The sequence below is a fragment of the Notechis scutatus genome, chromosome 2 (assembly GCF_049901735.1).
Source record: "Notechis scutatus isolate UNSWTSFEM ecotype Mainland chromosome 2, rNotScu1.2, whole genome shotgun sequence".
Classification (NCBI taxonomy): Eukaryota; Metazoa; Chordata; class Lepidosauria; order Squamata; family Elapidae; genus Notechis; species Notechis scutatus.
The window spans coordinates 177,123,377-177,146,539 of record NC_142010.1 but is presented as its reverse complement, the minus strand read 5'-3'; the positions used below and the strand labels follow the sequence as shown (position 1 = coordinate 177,146,539).

The following is a 23,163-nucleotide window of genomic DNA, read 5'->3' as shown; positions in this document are numbered from 1 at the left end:
ATGTTTATGTCAATATTAGAAAAGAATATGTATGCATGGAGATTGACTTGAAGGTAATTTTCCTTTTACTAAAAGAAACTCTTTCAGTAAAAGAGGTGGTTTTTTTTGCTGTTCCATCTCCACCAACTCTTGAGGAGAAACTTCTAAAGTGTATTGCTGAACAAACAAACCAATTTTCTCGACACCCCAGAACATTTCAAAACATGGGAATTTTGAAGATTATTACATGCATATTTGCAAAAGATTAGAACAAAAATCTTTTAATCCCAGAAGCTCTGTTGATAGACAACCTACCTAATCCCAGGAAGTTTCAGAGAGTATATAACCACTGCCACTACACCTCGGAACATCACTCAGAGAGATCAGAGCAAAAGCAGCATTGCAAAGAAAAAGGTAAGTCAGAATATTTTTGTTTTGAAGCTTCCTTGGCAGCTATTTGGCAAGCAGAATTACCGACATGAAAAGCTGCATAAATATCAGACGGTGAATTTTGATTGCTTCGAGATATTTTGAAATTAGTGGGGGGATATAGACATAGCGACACATGCTTAACTATATCACTGGAATCAATTTATTTACAGCTACTTTGCACCCCAGGTCTTAATATAGAGGACATAACCACTGCCGCTACATCTCAGAACATCACTCAGTGAGAAAAGAACAAGCCTCTATCACCCCACCCCCCCAAAATGCTTTGGTTTTGATCCTTTTTATTTGGCAAACAGACTTACTGAAATGGAGAGCTGCATAAATGTAATCTTGTCAATTTTGATTGCTTTGAGATACTTTGAGTTTAGTGGGGGATATAGAAGCAGCAATACACGCTCAACTATATCACTGAAAACAATTTATTCATAGCTGCTTTGCACCTCAGTTCTTTATATTGCACTGCTTTTTCTAATACAATGGTCACTTCTTATAACAAAACACATTACTCTTCTTAATGCAATCAAATAGTCAGGTATGCTTTTAGAAGAACTGGGTCTTTGCCAGTGGTGGGATTCAATTTTTTTGTACTACTGGTTCTGTGGGCGTGGCTTGGTGGGTGTGGCAGGGGAAGGATACAGTAAAATCTCCAGTCCGAGGTGGTATTTGCTGGTTCTCCAAACTATTCAAAATTTCCACTACCGGTTCCCCAGAACTGATCAGAACCTGCTGAATACCACCTCTGGTCTTTGCCCTTCCCTGTTTTATTTCTCTCTTTTCTTGTCTTTTGTTTCCTTGCCTTTTCTTATTGTGCTGTTACAGAGCAAGTCAAAATCAAATTCATTCATTTTCTACTAAAACAAATGTTTACAATTTATGGGGAGGAGGTATTCCTTGAAATTAAGAAGGGCAGATTAAGAAGGTCAGCCTCATCATTCTAGGATTATAGGATTGTAGTTTTTATTTACACTTCAACTGCTAAATTCTTTTTACCACAATGAATAAGGTATTTATATAAAACAGCAATACTTTTATATACTTCCAATGTTCGTAGTCAGATAAAGTGGCTGACTGGACAACCATTTATCTGAAATGGTATACAGTCTCCTGCTTGAGCAGAGGTTTGGATTAGAAGACCTCCAAAGTCCCTTCCAACTCTATGATTTTATGTTCAATGTTCTAAAGCTTGGGTACAAAGAAATAAGAGAATTAGTCTCTGAGCTTCCCATGGTCTTCTCTGTCTGTTGGAAATTCAGGGCGTTTTTTCCCCCATGAAACAAGAAGGTCCACAGCCTGAATGCAGCCACTGAGAGGATTCCTGCCAAAGGAATCTTCTGTTCTTGGCAGCCTTTTACAACATTGAAAGGGCTTGCTTTTATCTCAGTTAGGTTTAAATGATTCTTGGCTGGGAATGCAAAGAATTCCGAGCGCCGCATTAAAAAATGTTTGCTTTTATACACAGTTTGTGTTTGTTTAATTTGAACAAGGCTTGGGTCAGAACAAAATCTAATAGATTTTACAGATAGAATGGAGATCACCAAGATTTTAGTCTCAGCATTTTTCTAATACTAGGCTGTTGTTATTTTTTAATGGCATTCTATCATTCTTACATGTTGAATGTTAAAGGATTGTTACTTTATTTCTGGACACAGAATAGGAAATTGGCAGGTATAGTTCTGAAATATATTGCTTATCAGATTTGAATTAAATACATGCAGAGTACTTTTGTTTGTTTATTTAAGAATAACCATTATTTTATAAAAAATAGTTAATTTCTGTAAAACAAATTGTAATGAATATTACCTACCTTTCTGTAGCTTCTGTATCATGACTTTCTTCAGAAGGTTCACGAGGATCCAACTTTGAATTAGATTAGTTCTGTTTCTTTTCAGAAGACCAAATTTCTTTTTTTCTGAAGCACAGGAATTAATTAGCATTCAGGATATGAAAGCTTACACGTGTGTAATTCAGTTTTTGCAATGAGAGTTTTAAAAAATAACTGATTACTCTTACAGATTAATCCAACAAAATGAAGATTGTGATTGTTCTTGCCTGTCTTTTGGCCATCATTGTTCCTTTTGAGGTAAACATTAAGGATTGTGATTGCATGATAGAAATATCTTGGATTCATTTAATGCTTGAAAAAACAACAACCCCACACACTTTTGAGGGTCAGGGGGTCATGTGGTGCTTACAATTGGGCAAAGCATTCATGTTCTCAAGATTCTTGTCTGAAGGTTCAATGTGGGAAGTCAGCATTATTATTCCATACTGTGAAAGGAGGCTAGGATGGAGGAATCAGGGAGACAAAGAGAGAGAGAGAGAAGGAATGTTGAATCCATACAGCAAATTCATCACTTGCAAAGACTTGAACTAGATACTCCTTTTCACTAGCACGGAGCAGTTTTTCTTAATTTGGCAACTGTAAAATGTGTGGCATGGCTGGCTGGGGAATTCTGGAAATTGAAGTTCACAGATCTTACAGCTGCCAGTGCTGAGAAACATGGTCTACTGTGCAGGTTTCAAAGTATTTCTTGTTAAAAAAAATTCCAAAGGTGAATCGGGGGATAATATCCTTGAAAGCTTGGAAGGTGATGACCTATTGGGAAGATCAACTTCTATAATCCCATGACCACCCAACCCAATTGAAAATTGGGATCCAGATTTTTTTTTATATTGTCTTTTGGATAAAGGCAACCAATATGCTTACTTGATCAGTCTTGTGATGGGCTGCAATCTTTGCTGATGGCTGGCTTCATTTGGCTTGGGCAATCAGTTCCGTAAATAGTACTACTTTTGATTTGATCAAAAACGATTATCACAAAAAAATGATTTTAAAAAAATAATTATAATTACAACGTTAAATACCCTTTCATTGCAGCATTAAAATATAATTGCAACATGACAATATAATTGCATTAAATATCGGTTTCAATCTCATGTATTCCTCATTCTTTTCCTTCTCTTCCAGGCCGGCAGGATTGAAAGTGGAAGAAATGAACAAGGGCCAGCCCAAATGCCATTTTCAAATTTTGCCCCTATAAACTATGGTGTGAAGTTATTTGAGGAGTTCAAGGATGTTGTAAAAGATGCCATATCACACCGTAAATAAAACCTGTTTTGTTGACTGGTAAGAAATATTTCACCACAGAAAAGACTATACAGTGGGCTGTTCCTACTATCATTTCATGATATTGTATCCTTTTAGCCTGTCTATTCCCACAAGCATTTAGCTAAGATGGGATTCAGTCAAGGAATTAGCAGTATGAATGGTTCTGGGATCTTGGTCTGTGTGCTTGAGGGAGAGGGAGTGTTGGTGGTTGCTATTATGGGTTGCTGTGAGCCACCTAGAATCACTCTGTGACAAATAAATGCTCGTATAAATTCCACCCTTTACCAATAGAATTAAAGCTCAAAATCAGGGCTGGGGAACTATGGCCTTTTAATGACCTGGGGACCAACTCCCAGAATGCTAACTCAGGAATTCTGGGAATTGAAGTCCACAGGTAATGAAGGGGCCACAGTTCCCTACCCCTATTCTAAATGAAGCCATCTTGCCCAAGAAGCACCAAAGAAATGTTTATCGAAGCCAGCTTGGTTGGTCTGTAGAAGTGGGGAGCTCAAAATTGCAGAACCTGTTATTTTAACACACACACACACACACACACAGAGAGAGAGAGAGAGAGAGAGAGAGAGAGAGAGAGAGAGAGAGAACCCCCAGTAAAGATAAAGGCCTAGCTTAGAATCAAAGAGCAGAACAGTTCTTATGGAGTTGTTGTGACAATTAACTAATAAAGTAGGCAGACAACACTTAGTCTATTCATGAAGAGAGGATTTCTGGAATAATACCTAATAATAATAATCAGGTGAGTTTTTTTACTGTTTGTTTTTACATTTCTGTTGTAGGTCCGGCTGAACTACTCTTTACAAGATACCCGGAAGACATCCTTTCGCTTCTGGCATAGCCTGACAAATGATTCTGCTTTACATCGACTTTTTAAACGCATGCATGCTTTTCTTTAAATAAATTTGACAGAATAACATTTCTTCTTAAAAAATATTTGTTTGTATTTGTGTGCTTTCGCTGTGGTATTCATGAATAAAATGGAAAACATTTCCCAAAGATTGGCCTTCGGAGCATATTTTGTCTCATCAGTTTAAAGGGCTGAAATAAAGTGTGCAGGCTTAAAAACAAAAATAAAAGAAAAAGGAATTGAAAACATTACTCTTCAAAAAAAAAAAAAAAAAAAAAGGCCAGTTATCAAATACTAAAAGTTTTATCAAAAAGAATTGTTTGGGCACTTGATTCAGTACTTTTGAAAGCATTTTTTCCCTTTCAGATCCTAGTTGGTGATGAGATTTAATTGAAAAAAAATTGAGATGCTGAAGTGGGACTGAGAAAATCAAGACCCCACTTGACCACAGAGCTTACAGCTTGATATTTTGGCCAGTTACTTTCGGATCAGTTTCCTTCAGTGTTGTAGCAGGACAAAATGAGGAGAAAACTCATGAGCTAGAGTTGTCCAAGGAAAAGCAGGTCATACATGCGACAAAAATTCAATTCTGAAGCAGAACTCACCTTATGAAAACATGGGGGAAATTATGCAGTGTAAAACATCTTGGCCAATTGTGGATTCCATTGAAGATGCTGAAACGTGATGATGATGCATCTGATTCAGAGGTCATATTCTTTCTAGAATCATAGAATCATGAGGCTAGAAGGGACCTCAGAGTCTGAGTAGAGCTTTAAAGATATTTGGTGTGTGTAGATGTGAGAGGAAGAATTCCAATTTACTTGAAGTTGATTGGATAGGAATTAACACCAGGTTTAAAGCTGCTTGACTGTAATGGGATATTTGATCACAAAGTTCAAGACGAGAACTTTGCTTGTACATTACACCTTAATAGGACAGCAATAGTGTTTACCCCACAAGGGAGCCAAATACCATAATATTGCCTATAAATGCCTAAATTAAATGGAATTATAATTCATATTTTTGTGACATTCTTGGAATTATCAACATGATAGTCAGAAGAAACCAAGAAAAAAGACGTTCAAGTGAATCTGAACTCCTAAGAACGACTTTGTAACAATATTCAAGTAAAACATATCAAGCAAATCAGGGAATGGGATCAAACCTTGAACTAAAAATTGATATACCCTCAGTGGAGAAAAGTTACCATGTCAGCTAACTGGAGAAATTAAACAGATAAAAGATAGAGTGGATTTTTTTGGAGTATAAATCAGTGAAGAAAGACATTCAATATGAAGCTGATCTGGATGAGAGGACCCTGTTGGTATTAAAGAGAACAGAAGTTTAACTAAGATTTCCAGTACTTCCAGAAAAGTCTGCAGAAAGATTCGAGATTGACATTGAGAATGATTAAATCCATGGCTCAATTAATAGGTTGGGAAGAAGAGAAAATCAAAACAGTAATAGACAAAATATATAGAATAGATTTCTTATTTGTCACCACATGAAAAGTACTAATTTTTTTAGTTCAATTTGTAATAAGAAAAGCAAGAGAATGTTTTGGATCAGAAGTGTCAAACTCAAGGCTTGTGGGCTAGATCCGGCCCATGAGGTGCTTAAACGCACAGGGCCAGCCTGGAAATATCAAAGGACTGGCCCGTGGTGCCTCTGCCGGGCAAAACAAGCAGTGTGGAGGTCTCATGAGGTCCCCGCACCAGAGGTGGTATTCAGAGGTTCTGACCAGTTCTGGAGAACCAGTAGCGGGCATTTTGAGTAGTTCGGAGAACCGGCAGACACCACCTCTGACTGGAGATTTTACGGTATCCTTCCCCTGCTACACCCACCAAGCCATATCCACAGAACCGGTAGTAGAAACATTTGAATCTCACCACTGCCCTGCACAGCCCATTTTTGGCCTCCCAAGCCTCCTGCAGCACTCTGCCAGCCAAAAACTGGCCACCCAGGTGCTGCAGGATACGTTGTCCTGCCCCCGCCCCCCGGCCCACAGAGGAGAACTACAAGGCTGATCTGGCTCGCGAAGAAATCCAGTTTGACACCTCTCTTAGATGATCACTTTAAATCTACAGTGAAACTTGACAGTGGATAACCTTCCTGGAGGAAATCCCTGTCAGAATTTTGAGGCAGAAAAAAAGCTTATACCTTCTTAACTGGCATCCTGAAGAAGAGCAAAATTCCATTTCACTGGGAATAATATTGACTTACCTAGAACAAAGATTTAGACTGAATTCCACAGGAGAAGCCAAGGAATTGTCGATTGAATATAAACTAATTTTGTACCTAATGCAAGAAATGGATACCAATAAGGAGTTGGATATGACTCAACCTCAAATTTTGGAATACAGAAGAACAGGAAGAGGCTGAGGGGGTGACTGTACAGAAATTTGATACACTGCTTATAGATACAGAATAAATATATAACATGGAATATTATTAGGAGAAAAGACCCCATCCAAGCAAGTCCAAGCAAGTCTACCTTCCTCTGAGACTTTAAGGGGGTTGCAGAATCAGAGTTCTAATGTACAGGTGAAACTCAAAAAATTAGAATATCATGCAAAAGTTCATTTATTTCAGTAATGCAACTTAAAAGGTGAAACTAATATATGAGATAGACTCATTACATGCAAAGCAAGATAGTTCAAGCTGTGATGTGTCATAATTGAGATGATTATGGCTTACAGCTCATGAAAACCCCAAATCCACAATCTCAGAAAATTAGAATATTACATGCAATCAATAAAACAAGGATTGTACAGAGAACAATATCGGATCTCTGAAAGGTATAAGCATGCATATGTACTCAGTACTTGGTTTGGGCCCCTTTTGCAGCAATTCCTGCCTCAATGCGGCATGGCATGGAAGCTATCAGCCTGTGGCACTGCTGAGGTGTTATGGAAGACCAGGATGCTTCAATAGCGGCCTTCAGCTCTTCTGCATTGTTCAGTCTCACGTCTCTCATCTTTCTCTTGGCAATGCCCCATAGATTCTCTATGGGGTTCAGGTCAGGCGAGTTTTCTGGCCAATCAAGCACAGTAATCCCACGGTCTTTGAACCAGGTTTTGGTGCTTTTGGCAGTGTGGGCAGGTGGCAAGTCCTGCTGGAAAATGAAGTCAGCATCCTCATAAAGCTCATCTGCGGAAGGAAGCATGAAGTGCTCCAAAATCTCCTGGTAGACGGCTGCGTTGACCCTGGACTTAATGAAGCACAGTGGACCAACACCAGCAGATGACATGGCTCCCCAAATCAACACAGACTGTGGAAACTTCACACTGGACTTCAAGCATCTTGCAGTGTGTGCCTCTCCATTCTTTCTCCAGACTCTGGGTCCTTGGTTTCCAAATGAGATGCAAAAGTTGCTCTCATCAGAAGAGAAGCAACAGATCAGTTTTGTTTTTCTTTAGCCCAGGTAAGACGCTTCTGACGTTGTTTGTTGTTCAGGAGCGGCTTGAAAAGAGGAATACGACATTTGAAGCCCATGTCCAGGATCCATCTGTGTGTGGTGGCTCTTGATGCACTGACTCCAGCCTCAGTCCACTCCTTGTGAAAGTCCCCAACACTTTTGAATGGCCTTTTCATGACAATCATCTCCAGGTTGCGATCATCCCTGCTGCTTGTGCATCTTTTTCTTCCACACTTTTCCCTTCCACATAACTTTCTATTAATGTGCATTGATACAGCATTTTGGGAACATCCAACTTCTTTTGCAATTAACTTTTGAGGCTTTCCCTCCTTATGGAGGGTGTCAATGATGGTTTTCTGCACAAATGTCAGGTCAGCAGTCTTTCCCATGATTGTGATTCCTACTGAACCAGACTGAGAGACCATTTAAGGGCTCAGGAACCCTTTGCAGTTGTTATGGCTTAATTAGCTGATTAGAGTGGGATACTTTGAGCCTATAATATTGAACCTTTTCACAATATTCTAATTTTCTGAGATTGTGGATTTGGGGTTTTCATGAGCTGCAAGCCATAATCATCTCAATTATGACACATCACAGCTTGAACTATCTTGCTTTGCATGTAATGAGTCTATCTCATATATTAGGTTCACCTTTTAAGTTGCATCACTGAAATAAATGAACTTTTGCACGGTATTCTAATTTTTCGAGTTTCATCTGTATATATAAAACAGCAAAATAGCTATAATTTCTAAATATTGTTCTCATTTATCTTTAACCCTCTCCATGGTTCATGACATCAATTTTACTTTGAAAATGTTCATTCTGATTCATTCTATTATTCTCTGACTTTTGCACTGCTGTCCCTTTTTCCCCCCAGCACAGAAAGGATAGAGTACGGCTATGCCATTTTGCTCAGTAACATCTAACCCTGGCTGGTATGAATAAGTCCTAGCAACTTTGGGAGAATCAGATTATTTCTTTAAAATGACAAGAGGAGTGTCACACTGTGAGTTTCACCCTTTTTGTGTTTGCATCATCATAGCACGTATTCAAAAGGGGCAGATTTTATGTGGGATAGCACAATACTACTTTCATTTCTTACTTCCTTTTGATTTCCTCTGTAGACATCTGTGGATGCAATCTGTCTACTTCATTGATCATTTTATTTCTTAGATTTTTTTTATCCCATTATTACTTTATACGTAACTCAAAGTGGCAGACATACATAGTACTCCTCCATCTATTTTCCCCACAACAACAACTCTGAGAGATGGATGGAACTAAGAAGAGGGACTGCCACAAACTCAGTCAGACCGGTTTGATTCCTAAGGGTGATGGTGGGGGACTAGAACTTAGAATCTCCTGGATCCTAGGCCAACATACCAAACTGGCTCTTTTTGATGTTGCAATCAGATGACCTCTAGTGAGTAGGATCAGCCCAGCATGCTTCCTCTGCTCTGTCTCCTTAGCACTTTCTTTCCAGCCATTCTGCTTTAACCAGCAGTGTGGTCCACTGCCTTGCCTCCTGTGCTATGATCTCAGAAATCATAGTACAGAAATGATGTCTTGCTAAAAAAAATAAATCAGAAAATAAAATACAAGCTGAATAGTCAAGACCTTGTTGATGATCCAAACTCTGTCAAGGACCTTGGAATACTCATCTCTAATGATCTAAGTGCTAGAGCACACTGTAACTACATAGCCAAAAAGGCGTTAAGAGTTGTTAACCTAATCCTGCGTAGCTTTTTCTCTGGTAATATCACACTATTAACTAGAGCATACAAAACATTTGCTAGACAATACTTGAATACAGCTCATCAGTCTGGAACCCACATTACGTATCTGATATTAACACAGTTGAGAAAGTCCAGAAATATTTCACAAGAAGAGTTCTCCACTTCTCTACTCGTGGCAGAATACCTTATGCCACCAGACTTGATATTCTAGACCTAGAAAATCTAGAACTACGCCGTCTTTGGTCCGATCTAAGTATAGTATATAAAATCAAACATTGCATTGTCCTACCTGTCAATGAATACTTCAGCTTCAACCATAACAATACAAGAGCACACAATAGATACAAACTCAAGGTTAACCACACCAAACTCGATTGCAGGAAATATGACTTCAGCAACAGAGTGGTCAATGTCTGGAATACTCTACCTGACTCTGTGGTTTCTTCCCCAAACCCCAAAAACTTTAACCTTAGACTGTCTACTATTGACCTCGCCCCTTTCCTAAGAGGTTCTGTAGGGGGCGTGCATAAGCGCACCAACGTGCCTACCGTCCCTGTCCTATGGTTTCTTTTTATTTTTCTTATATGTATCCATTTCATGTATTCATAACTATGTTTACTCTTAAGCGATTGACAAATCAAGTTAAAATAAAAAATAAAATAAAGATCTGGATCAATATGAATAATAGCTGAACTGTGGTGGCAGTAGATTGAGCACCAGTTCTTTATTAGTTCATAGCACATATAAGTTCATCCCCATGATTGTCAGTCATTTTTTGAGCTGTGTTTGAAAATGGGTTTATGCCAGGCAAGCAGATGAGATGAAGAGTAACTGGGCGGTGTGGGGTGGTTTGGGGTGGGGAGAGTGTGGCCAGCCAGAATTATTGCTACCAGTTTGTCTGAACCTGTCAGAACCAGCTAGATCCCACCATTGGGTTTAGCACTCTTTTGGAAGAGCACTAAATGTATACCCAAAAGAATCCAGAGGAATAACTCTGGTTCTGCCCAAATATTTTCTGCTGGTGCATTCAAAGAGAACCCAACAATCAGCTGGTGCTAGACTTCTTTTAACATAGGCTTAGTGCAGAATAGATCCATTTGAGGATTGCATTAAGGCTTTCTCCAAAAGAAGCCAACTACAAACTGAATATATCACATACAACATTGCTGCCAATCCAGCATGAATTCTGACAATGGACTAGAATCTGCCTATCTTGCCATCTGTCAAAATGATCTTTCTTTCTAGCCCCATCTCCATCCCATGACAAGGAGACTGGATGGTGGATGTTTTCTTACACCTGATGACATTTGGCTGGAGATTAAAAAATTAAAATTGTGGGAAACTACTAATCTCTTTCCTTAACGTGTCCTGCACTCCACACAGAAGGACATCACCAGTGGCTGGCATTGAGCCTATGCAGGGTAAGGATTCCCAGTGGACACTAACACATTTTATGACTGTGTAGTTTTTTTGTTATTTCAAGAACTTTAACTTGGCTATGAAGTTATGAGGAAGAACCCTTTGATTGAGAAACTCTGAATGATTCTGAATGAAACACTGAATGAAACACTGAATGTGATTAAATAATAAACCTGTTAATCAGTTGGCTAAATTCTTCTCCCTTCCACCCAACATACTCACCATCCAGGTATTTCATAAAGAAAAATATACCTCTTTTTTATGTCCTTTCTTTCTGCAATATTACCAAGTGGCACGTCGTTTGTAAATCTTTCCTGGTTCCACCTGCTCTGTTTTATAGGATTTATTCTTTGCCTCAGGGAGCCACAGATATAAACAAACTTATGTTCTCTTCATATTAAGGGTTTGGCAAAATCTAATCCTAAACCCTAAAACCGCAAGTGTAGAAAAAAATCTCTTGTTTTGTTAGTTTTATCATCTTAATTCAAGAAGGCCCCATTCTCTTAGCAAATAGAAAAGGAAGTCCAAACCCTGGATTAAGGAGTATAATCTTCCTAATTCTCCACAGGTGGTGGCTAAACAAATTTCTGAGGCAATTGTATCAAGTACAGAGTACATTTGATGTTACTTCTCCACCCAAAAGGAATATCTAAGAAAAGTGATAATCTATAACAGTTCACTGCATTTTTGCTCAAACCAGTCTTTTATCTAAGCTAGAGTAACATTAGAGATAGTACCAAAGTACAATATGGAGGGGGGAAAATTGAGATTCAGTCATACAATTATAGATCGGAAAGAATCCTGGAGACCAATTAATCTAGCCTTTTGCTCTATTGAAGAATTTACTACAACAGCATTTACAGGTAATCCTTGATTTACAACCACAACTGAGATCAAAATTTCTGAGATTAAGTGAGCTTTACAACCTTTTTTGCCACAATTGTTAAGTGAATCACTGCAGTTGATAAATTAGTAATCCTGATTGTTAACTGAATCTGGCTTTCCCCATTGATTTGGCTTGTCAGAAGGTCACAAAAGGTGATCACATGACCTTGGGACACAACAACCCTCATAAATATGAACCAGCTGCCAAGCATCTGAACTTTGATCACATGAACATGGGGATGCCGCAAAGGTCGTAACTGTAAGAAATGGTCATAAGTCACATTTTTCAGTGCTGTTGTAACTTTGAATGGTCACTAAACAAACTTGTTATTCAAGGGCTACCTATAGTTTAATTTAGTTTACTTTATTGTCATTGCACCTCATACAACGAAATCAAACACCATCTTCAGTGCACATCATGACCATGAAAATAAACACAAACACACATCCTTCACCCTCCACACATTGAACTGGAAACTCCCGACACCACACCAACACTGCACTATACAGCAGAATTCAAAAGAGCTACTGCCCTGGGATAGAAGCTGTTTTTCAGCCTATTTGTCCTTGTTTTTATTATCCTGTACCGTCTGCCAGATGGTAATAGTTCAAAAAAAGGGTTCCCAGGATGAGATGGATTTTTGAGAACGTTTTGAGCTTTCTTAAGGCACGGGGAGCTGTAAAGCTCTTCCAAAGAGGGGAGAGGGCAACCAATGATCTTCTGGGCAATGACATTAACCCTCTGGAGTACTTTTCTATCTGCCACTGTGCAATTGGCAAACCATACAGAGGTGCAGTAAGTTAAGATACTTTCTATGGCGCAGAGGTAGAAGGTCACCAGCAGTTTTTCATTCAGTTGTTGTTTTCCGAATATATATGCTAGATCAACTGAATATTGAGATAACAACAGCACTTAGACTTATATACCTCTTTATAGTGCTTTACAGACTTCTCTAAGCAGTTTACAGAGTCAGCCTATTGCCCCCAACAATTTGGGTCCTCATTTTACCCACCTTGGAAGGATGGAAGGTTGAGTCAACCTTGAGCCTGGTGGGATTTGAACTGCCAAATTGTAGGCAGTTGGCTGCAGAAGTAGCTTGCAGTACTGCACTCTAACCACTGCACCACAGACGCTCCTAATGAGAGGCTGGACAAGGACTCAAATTTCCACTTGACAGTACAATACATCTTACAGAGTTCATTCGAGCCAGATGTGAATACAGTTTAGAATTTGGGCCAGTTACTCTCAGCTCAGTTTCTCTCACAATGTTGTTGTGAGACACAATGCAGGGGGAAAAACATGAAAGTGAGCTAGAGTTTTCTGAAGAAAAGCAGGTCATACATGTGGCAAAAATTGAATTCTGAAGCGTAGCTCACCTTATGATAACATGGGGGAATTTACGCAATGTTAAAAAATATTGGCCAATGGTGGATTTCATTGAAGATGCTGAAACTTAGAAGATAATACAACTGACTCAGAGGCCGGATTTTTCCTAGGATAAGGCAAGTGAATAGAGAGAATTTATTACCACAAACATGCTGAACAATCCAGAAAAACAGCCTGATATTCTAAAGAAATAAGCCAAGCCAGGGACAAGCCTTAATATACAGCATTCATTTGTTTTTAAAGATATGTCCATACCACTTGGTCAGCTTAATGAGGAATTAAACCTTCAGCACCTGGCCCCTCAAGATTTTTGTCTTACCTGTTGAGTCACAGTTCCAGGACCTTAACTGAATATACTTCTTTATGTGAATCAGAGTTGCAGATTAAGGCTTATTAAAATATAGCATAACTTTGGATAAACTGATAATAAGGAATATAAGATAGATCAGGTGTGTCAAACTCTAGGCCCACGGGGTGCTTAGATCTGGTCTACAGGGCTGCCCTGGAAACAGCAAAGGATTGGCCCATGGTGCCTCTGCCAGTGAAAATGGAGGTTGGGAGGGCCCTCCCATGCGGCCCTCCCAGGCTCCATTTTTGTCTGTGACAGACTCCTGCAGCCCTCTGCCAGTGAAAATTGAGTTCAGGAGAGCTGCATGCACCGAGCTCCGTTTTCACTGGCAGAGGGCTAGCAAAACAAACTAAAAGCAAAACAAAACAAAAGGAGAAATGTTTCCCCTTTTGCATTTGAGCATCCAAGAAGGGACAAGAAAGGAGAAAGGGAAAGACGAAAGAAAAAGAAGGAAAGATGGGAAGAGAGCAAGGAAGGAAACAGAAGGAAAAAGAGGAAGGAAGAAGAAAGGAGAAGGAAGAAGAAAAGGAAGGAAGGAGATTATAATGAGAGTGAGTGAGGGTCTGAGGGAAGTTCTGCCTTAGCACTTGGCCACCAGCAGCTTTGCTGTCCTTTCGCCACCCCCTTGCCTTTTCCTCCTGACTTCTCCTGGTGGTCTCCCATCTTATCACTGTGAATGCTTTAATTAACAAAGCCAGATCTCCTTGCATGGAGAGGGAGTGGGCCTCCCTCTGACGCACACACTTTGCCCTCCTGTATACACCATAAGCAACCTGGCCAAGGAAAGTGAGAGCAGCAGCCTTGAGGAGGTAAGCACAGTTGGGCCTCAGGAAAGCGGGGCTGGGCTGAACTGGGCTGTGCCCTGGGAGCTCGAGGAAATTCTAGGATTGTGTATTAAATTGGGAAAATGAGAAAAAAGCATTCCAGAACAAAGAAATAGAAAATCACTTCCATGTCAATACTAGAAAATAATATGTATTTATAGAGTCATTCATTTGACTTGAAGGTAATTTTCCACTTGCTAAAAGAAGCTCTTCAGGTGTCTTGCTGGTTCACCACTATCAACTCCTGAGAAGAAATTTCTAAAGTAACTTGCTCAACTTTACCACAAAACAATCTTCTGGAAGATTCAAAATATTTCAAAACATGGGAAATTTGAAGATTATTACATGCGTATTTGTAAAAGATTAGAACAAAAATCTTCTAATCCCAGAAACTGTGTTGATAGACAACCTACCTAATCCCAGAAAGTTTCAGAGAGTATATAACCACTGCCACTACATCTCGGAACATCACTCAGAGAGAGCAGAGCAAAAGCAGCATTGCAAAGAAAAAGGTAAGTCAGAATATTTTTGTTCTGATGCTTCCTCGGCAGCTATTTGGCAAGCAGAATTACCGACATGAAAAGCTGCATAAATATCAGGTGGTGAATTTTGATTGCTTCGAGATATTTTGAAATTAGTGGGGGATATAGACTGTTATATATTTGAATGTTTGAATGTTCCATTCTGATTGGTTCGACCGACAGCGGGAAAATTGAATAGCCATCATTGGTCGCGAGCCGTGAGCAGCCGCTATAAAAGAGGCTGCCGTGGCTCCGTTGTTAGTTCAGTTACCGAGAAGAAAATTAAAAGCAACTAAAGATTAACTGGTCTCGAGTCGTCTTTCCCACAACCTAACATAGACATAGCAACACATGCTTAACTATATCACTGGAATCAATTTATTTACAGCTACTTTGCACTCCAGGTCTTAATATCGAACTGCTTCTTTAATATTATGGTCAACTGTTATCCAAAACACAGAAACCTCACAGTACAGTATAGAGGGTGCTCTATTTATTTTTAAGCAAGTCCTAACAGAAAAACAGAGTTGGAAGGCCTCTTGGAGGTCTTCTAGTCCAATGCCCTGCTCAGGTAGGAAACTCTGTACCATTTCAGATAAATGGTTGTCCAATTTCTTCTTAAAAATATCCAGCATTGGAACACCCACAACTTCTAGAGGCAAGTTATTCTAGTGATTAATTATTCTAACAGTCAGAAAACTTCTCTTTAGTTCTAGGTTGCTTCTCTCCATGATTAGTTTCCATTCATTGCTTCTTGTCCTGACCTCAGGTGCTTTGGAGAATAGGTTGACCCCACTCTTATATGCGGCAGCCCTTAAATATTGGAATAACACTATCATATCACTACTAGTCCTTCTTTTCATTAAACTAGCCATACCCAATTCCTGCAACCGTTCTTTGCATGTTTTAGCCTCCAGTCCCCAACCATCTTTGTCGCTCTCTTTCTAGAGTCTCAACAGCTTTTCTCACCATTGAATTTCATTTTGTGAGATAGGGCCCAAGGGTTCAAGTCTGTCAAGAACCCTCTGTATCATGAGCCTATCTTTTGGAGTATTGGCTATTCCTGCCAGTTTGGTGTCATCTCCATATTTGATGAGTTCTCCTTCTATCCCCTTGTTGAAATCATTGATGAAGATATTGAAGAGTATGGAGGCAGAGCCTTAGGGTACCCCATCCATGTAGATGTAGTTTCAGGAAGGACAGCACATTGAGTGCAGTTGGTCAGCCAGTTACAAATTCAGCTGGTAGTGATGCTGTCTAACCCACATTTTTCTATCTTGTCAAGTAGTAGGTTGTGGTCTACTTTATCAAATGCTTTACTAAAGCCCGAGTATATTGTATCCACAGCATTTTGTCAGTTTGTTGAAGAATGCAGTAAGACTTGTCTGGCATGATCTGTTTTGACAAACCCATGTTGGCTTCCAGTTATGCACTTTGTTTGCTTCTAGATGTTTGCAGATTCGTTGCTTGATTGTCTTTTTCAGAATCTTTCTAGATCCTGATATCAGGCTGATAGGTCTGTAATTTCCTAGATCCATTTTCCCCTTTTTTGAAGATAGGAACTACACCAGCTCTTTTCCATTCATCTGGTAGTTCCCCATTGCTCTAGGTTCTTTGAAAGATATGGTTCAGTGGTTCTGAGAGCTTGTCTGTCAATTCCTTCAGAACTTTGGTGTAATCCATCTGGTCCTGGTGATTTGATATTATTGACGTCATTCATTTTAAAGTGACCAAACAGTTAGAAGAACAGGCCCTTTGCCCTTCCCTGTTCCACTTTTCTTCTCCTGATTTGATAGAGCAAGTCAAAATCAAATTTATCTTTCATGTATGGGAAAAATACATTCCTTCAAATTTACATTTCTAATTCAGGACCCATCATCCTAGGTTTATAGGACTGTAGTGTCTATTTATATTGTAACTGTTGTATTCTTCTTACCATGATGAATAATGGAGAACATGAAAGTATTCATATAAAATAGTAATACTTTTTTCTATTAATAGTTTCCTTCCAATGTTCATAATCAGATAATGCTTAGATCCATAGGAATTAGAGAATTAGTTACCAAGGCTCCTATGGTCTTCCCTGTCTGTTAAAAATTCAGGTTCCCCATAAAGCAAGAGTTTCCATAGCATGAATGCCACCTACTGAGAGGATTCTGCCCAAAAGCTTTGGAAGAGAGTAATATCAAAAGTGAAAAGGATTCACATTGTTCAAGACCATTAATGTCTCTAATGGCTCTGTCTCTTAAATATAAATCAGAAGATTCAGTTCAGACTCTGATACAGCCAATGGGAGGGATAAAGGTTTAGATTTGTTTTTAAGATAATTAGGAAGTTTTCAAGATAATGTTGAAAGCTTTTTTTATCATTGATATTCATTAGAAATCAATACATGATTTATCACTTTCTTAAACACAATTGGGTAGAGCATGGAATCTGGGAAGAAAAATTCCAGATGTCTATCTCATGGTAGGACAGAGTTCTAATAAACATTTGGAGGTGGACAATTTTTTCTTGAGCAGCATGAATTAACTGGGCATTTAGTTAACTAATTGTTAATAACTAATAACTATTTGATCTTACAGATTTATCCAACAAAATGAAGATTGTAATTGTTCTTGCCTGTCTTTTTGCCCTCGTTGTTCCTTTAGAGGTACACATTATTTCATTGTGATTGCATGATAGAAATATTTTTAGGTTTTATTTAATGCCTGAAAAAAAAAATGACAGTAAGAATTTGATGGTCAGGGGGAAACGTGGTTTATAAAATGGGTTGGGCAGAATAATTGTTTTCTTAAGATTCTTGTTTGAAGGTTCAGTAAGGGAAGTCAGGATTATTATTGTCTGGTTTGGCTCTGCAACCCAACAAGACAGACATAGACTTTAATGGATAATTAGAACTGCAGAAAAAACGGTGGCTACCAACCTGCCTTCCATTAAGGACCTGCATACTGCACGAGTCAAAAAGGGGGCTGTAAAAATATCTACAGACCCCTCACATCCCGGACATAAACTGTTTCAACTCCTTCCCTCAAAACGACGCTATAGAGCACTGCACACCAGAACAACTAGACACAAGAACATTTTCCCCCCCGCATGCCATCACTTGCTAAACAACTAATTCCCACAACACTGTCAACTTACAGTATTTACTAAGACTGTATTACTACTATTCCTCTACTACTAGATTATAATAACACTTCATAGTACCTACCTCTTCCCTCTTATGATTATAACTGTGTTGCTTGTATTTTTACATTATATATTGTTTTATTTATTTCCTAGTATGATTTGATAGCTTATTAGTAACCTATGACTATCACTAAGTGTTGTATCTTCTGATTCTTGATGAATGTAGTTTTTCCTTTATGTACACTGAGAGCATATGCACCAAAGACAAATTCCTTGTGTGTCCAATCACACTTGGCCAATAAAGTATTCTCTTCTCTTCTCTTCTCTTCTCTTCTCTTCTCTTCTCTTCTCTTCTCTTCTCTTCTCTTCTCTCCTCTCCTCTCCTCTCCTCTCCTATTCTATTCTATTCTGCAAAAGGAGGCTGGGATAGAGGAATCAGGAATCAGGGAGAGAAAGGGAAAGAGAAAGAAGTGGGTCCATATAGCAAGTTCATCACTTGCAGAAACTTGAACCAGATTCTCCTTCTCATTGGCAACTTTAAAAGGTGCAGCATGGCTGGCTGTGGAATTCTGGGAGTTGAAGACCACACATCTTACAATTGCTAATGCCGACAAACACCGGCATGCTTTAGAAGAGGCTTCAAACAAAGTATTTCCTGTTACAAATTTTTTTTCCCAAGGTGGATTTGGGATGATGTCCCTTGGAAGGCAAACTCCTCATTTTGCATATGGTCTTCCAGATGCTTGGCTGAAGGCAACCAAAAACATTTGGTTGCCTTTATGATGAGCTGCAATTCTAGAGGATTGATTTGGCTTGGGGAATCAATCCCACAAGTAGCGCAGCTGATGAGCTGATTGAGTCAAAAACAGTTATCACAAAAAATGAAATGGTTTAAATTAATTATAATCACAACATTAAATCCATGTATCCATTTTCATGGGATGTTTTCATCATTCTTCTCCTTCTCTTCCAGGCCAGCAGTGAAAGTGGAAGCAATGAACGACGGAGATATCCATCTTACCCAGCTCCATATTATGACCCTTATCACTATCAAAATGCAATCAATGCTCTCTTAAAGAATGCTAGACCAGCCAATAGAGGTCCTGCCGGGCCACCAGGAGCTCCAGGGGTCAGAGGACCAGTGGGGCCTGCAGGGCCTCTGGGGCCCCCGGGGCCTGCTGGATCCCCAGGTGGCCCAGGTCCTGCAGGTCCCCCAGGTCCTGCAGGTCCCCCAGGTCCTCCAGGAGGTCCAGGACCCGCAGGTCCCCCAGGACCCGCAGCTCCTCCAGGACCCCCAGGACCCCCAGGCCCTCCAGGACCCCCAGGACCCCCAGGACCCCCCGGTCCTCCTGGAGGTTAAACCTGTCCTGTTGACTGGTAAGTCCTTCTGAGATATTTCACCTTAAAAGGGAATATGCTGTGGGCTATTTCTACTACCATTCCAATATTATTCAGCCTTTTAGCCTTCAGGGACAGGAAAGCTGTTGCCTGAATCATTGGGCTAGGATGGAATGGTTCTGAGAGCTTGATATGCGTGTTGGGTGGGGGAAATGGCTTTTTAAAAAATTATTAATTGGTTGCTGTGATCCATCTGGGGTCATTATGTGAAAAATAGATAGTAATATAAGTTCTGACCTTTACCAAGAGAATTAAAGCTTTGGATGAAATCTCCTTGCCCAAATACCACCAAACAGCTCTTTATTGCTTACCCAGCTTGGTTATTCTCTAGCACAGGTGCTTAAACTTCTCCAGGTTACTAAATCTGATTTTTATCTTTCATTTAAGAAATCTTATAATGATGAGAACTCCAATGAAGAGGTCTAATGATAGAAAAATGGTGGAAAAGTGATAGAAAACTAAAGTTTGTGTCATCCTTTATACTATAGTTTTACTTTATAACAAGAAGGCCTAAATTGTGGGTAATATCCTATATACTGGGTAACATTATATAGCAGGGATCCCCAACCTATGGCCCACTACTGGGCTTTGAACTGTTTGGAACTGGGCTGTGGAAGTGGCGGGCAAATGTGTGCGCACATCCCCACTTGTGTGAGTAGCGAACATTCACTTAAGGCAGCTGCTCCATCCATTCCTCTGGTAACATTGTCACTTGCAACTTTCCTGCTTTTCCTGGAAAATGACAAAAGAGCTTCACCTATGGAATGATTGGTAATCTTGCACATGGACAACCAGGCTCATTTTGAGAAAAAGAGACATTGTGTTAAGTTGTGGAGGACAGTTACTTACGTATCACTTTTATTCCCTGTCGTATCTCAGTTAAACCAAAGGATTTTCAAACAGCCTGTGGAAATGAAGTGCACTGCAGAGTGGAACCACTTCTCATAATGCATTTTGGGCTCTTGTTCCCTTGGCCCCTCACCCAACAAATTTTGTAGCTGGAAGACATTCGTGTGAATGAGCTTCAAAGAATGAAAAAATCTTGGAGGACCATCAGTTGCACAATGGCAGACCAAAGTGATAACTCTGATTCTGGCATTGGGTCCAACTTGATCTTCCCTTGTTGGTGAATAGCGAAGATGCTACAGAGCCACTGATCACTGTTCCTATGGCTGGGACCAGAGTGGGCTATTTCCCTAATCCTTAGTCCAGGGATGGGATTCTACCAGTTCGCACCTATTCGCTAGAACCAGTTGTTAACATTCTAAGCAGTTTGGAGAACCGGTTGTTAGAAGAAATTACTGGCCTAATCCTGTAAGGAAGGCAGGAAGGAAACATTCTGGTGTTGTTTACAGAAACTGCCTCTCCATTAACCCTTATTACATTCTTGGCAGGACTAGACTTCCTGTCTAAGGAACTTCTCTGGAGTTTTTTTCCCTTCCTTTGCTGGTACTTTGCTTGTGTGGAGTGACCATTCAAAGTTACAATGGCACTGAAAAAAGTGTCTGATGACCATTTTTCACACTTACGACTGTTGCAGCATCCCCACAGTCATGAGAGGCCAGGCGAGATGCGTGCCTCAATGTGAGTGATATTGAGTTGGCCATACCCAGCCAATAACATTAACACCAAGCCACGCCCACCAACTAAGCCACACCCACAGAACTGGTTGTTAAAAATTTGAATCCCACTCCTGCCTTAGTCCCTTGAAGTTCTATATCAAAGAGGAAAATGGAGAAAAAGAAATTAAGCCTATGCAGGAGTTACCCCTTGAGCGAGAGTCTAGATCTGCCTTCCCCAACAACATGACTTTCTGGCATGGAGATCCCATGAGGGATGCATCTGAATGGGTTCTTGAGAAAGGCTGCTTAGAGCAAAGAACATAACAGTTATTCTGGAGCTGTTGAGAACTAACTTATGAAGTAGGCAGGCAACACTTATTCTAGTTGTAAAGAGGGGGAGTTCTGAAATAATACCTGAAAATCTGTTTTCTTCCTGTTTTGTAGATCTTGCTGAGGTGCTCTTTGAAAGATATCTAGAAGACACACATTTCCTTCTGACATAACTGAACAAATGACTCTGATTTAGACGGACCCTTTTAAAACTTTGTAGTGTTTTCCTTTAAATAAATTTGACCAACATTACATTTCTTCTTCTAGATTTTTGTTTATATTTTTGTGTGTGTGTGTGTGTGTGTGTGTGTGTGTGTGTGTGTGTGTAGGTAACTGTTCTTATGAGTGAGATGGGAAACATTGTCCAAAGGGCACATGTTTATCCCAAACATGTTTAAACTCAGTAATAAATAATTGACCCACTACTCTGCTGGAAGTTGGTTCCAAGCTTCCATTACTACTTCTGTGAAGTAGTACTTTCTAACATAACTTTTGAAGTTCCCTTGTTATACACCCGTGTTCTTGATTTTTGCTTAATTTTGAAATTACTGCCTTCTAGAACTCTATATACACCCTAACGTCACTACTATAGATGTTAAGCTCACTACCCTATACCTTCCAGCTTCTTTCCTAGCTCCTGTCTTGTGAAAATTAGAGGTTTATTAGTCCAGACTCCAGGGCAACTCCATCTGTTAGAAGAGACTGGTTAAACAGATCAGTTAATGATCCAGTGAACACACCTAGAAGTTCCCTCAGAATTCTGGGATGAATACTTATCCAGACCCTTTGCTTATTTGAGATTTAAGTGGGCTAGCTCACCTGCCAATCTCAGAAAAGAACTTACACTGCTAGGACTAGTATGAACCCTATCCTATTTTTGTTACTGTCATCTACTTCTTAGAAGACCGAGCAGAAGTATTTGTTTAGAAGACAACGTACAATTTAAGAATTGCAACAACCACAATGTAGGACAAACAGGCAGAAGACTGGCAGAACGCATTCATGAACATCAACAGGCAGTCAGAAGACATGATGAAAATTCTTTAATTTCACAACATATAGGCAGATTTAACCATAGTTTCAGTTGAGAAAATGTGACAATCCTAGACTACCCATAAACACATAGACATTAACAACATCTATAGAGATAATCAACCAGCCCCAAAGGGGGAAAAAAAGGACTCCAGCACCTGTCCGCCAGTTATCAGCACTCAAATCAGCATAGATTAATTTCAAGGTTAATTTCAGACCAATAATCAAGTCAACAATACCCCAATCAGGAAACTGCCAAAGAGCCATCAGTAAACAGCCCAACCAAATAATTTCTAAGGCTGCCCCCACCCACACAGGTAAATTGGTTCAAACCAATTAAAGATGTGTATATGGTTACAATGGAAAAGTCTAAAATGTGTTAAAAACCAAAATTTCCTTAAACCTCCATCAAGGTAGGATAACAATATGACTTAGACTGATTCACACAGCATTTCTAAATAATCAGAATCTTAGACACATGTCATAAATGAGTACCAAAAGCTTCTAAAACAACACCAACCATAACGGAACAAGGAAGGATTTCCACAACTTGAATTGCTAATACTGTATCTTTTGACTCACCACAAGCTAAAATTGTGAATCACTTAGGTGAAGGGTGTAGTGGTGAAATTTAATAATTAGTAAAATAAAATTCTGGCAGATGTCAAACTACCAGGAAGGTATTCCCATGATTTTTAATGGATAGGAGGGTATATGGTGGTGGGAAACACTTTGTCAGACATTCAAATATTCTTAAATTGATCTCAGTA

At 39.5% G+C, this 23,163-nt stretch overlaps 1 protein-coding gene and 1 long non-coding RNA gene across 2 annotated transcripts; both read left to right on the top strand.

Annotated features, from left to right (window-relative positions):
- Positions 1-326: 326 nt before the first annotated feature.
- LOC148132420 (uncharacterized) lies at positions 327-4,549 on the top strand. The gene is made up of 4 exons (XR_015747982.1): positions 327-393; positions 2,442-2,509; positions 3,398-3,556; positions 4,333-4,549. It is a non-coding gene; the product is annotated as an uncharacterized LOC148132420 (long non-coding RNA).
- A 10,293-nt stretch (positions 4,550-14,842) lies between these two features.
- On the top strand, positions 14,843-21,613 carry LOC148132419 (uncharacterized). Its single transcript, XM_087957487.1, has 4 exons — positions 14,843-14,930; positions 17,525-17,592; positions 19,045-19,448; positions 21,476-21,613. The coding sequence occupies exons 2-3, from the start codon at positions 17,539-17,541 to the stop codon at positions 19,429-19,431; spliced, it is 441 nt and encodes a 146-aa protein (XP_087813613.1). The 5' UTR covers positions 14,843-14,930; positions 17,525-17,538; the 3' UTR covers positions 19,432-19,448; positions 21,476-21,613.
- Positions 21,614-23,163: the final 1,550 nt, after the last annotated feature.

Bases quoted from the DNA above. Each gene is read 5' to 3' on its own strand.
- LOC148132419 (XM_087957487.1), top strand. From the start codon at position 17,539: ATGAAGATTGTAATTGTTCTTGCCTGTCTTTTTGCCCTCGTTGTTCCT. The intron at 17,593-19,044 runs GTACACATTATT...CTTCTCTTCCAG, and splicing joins CCCTCGTTGTTCCTTTAGAG to GCCAGCAGTGAAAGTGGAAG.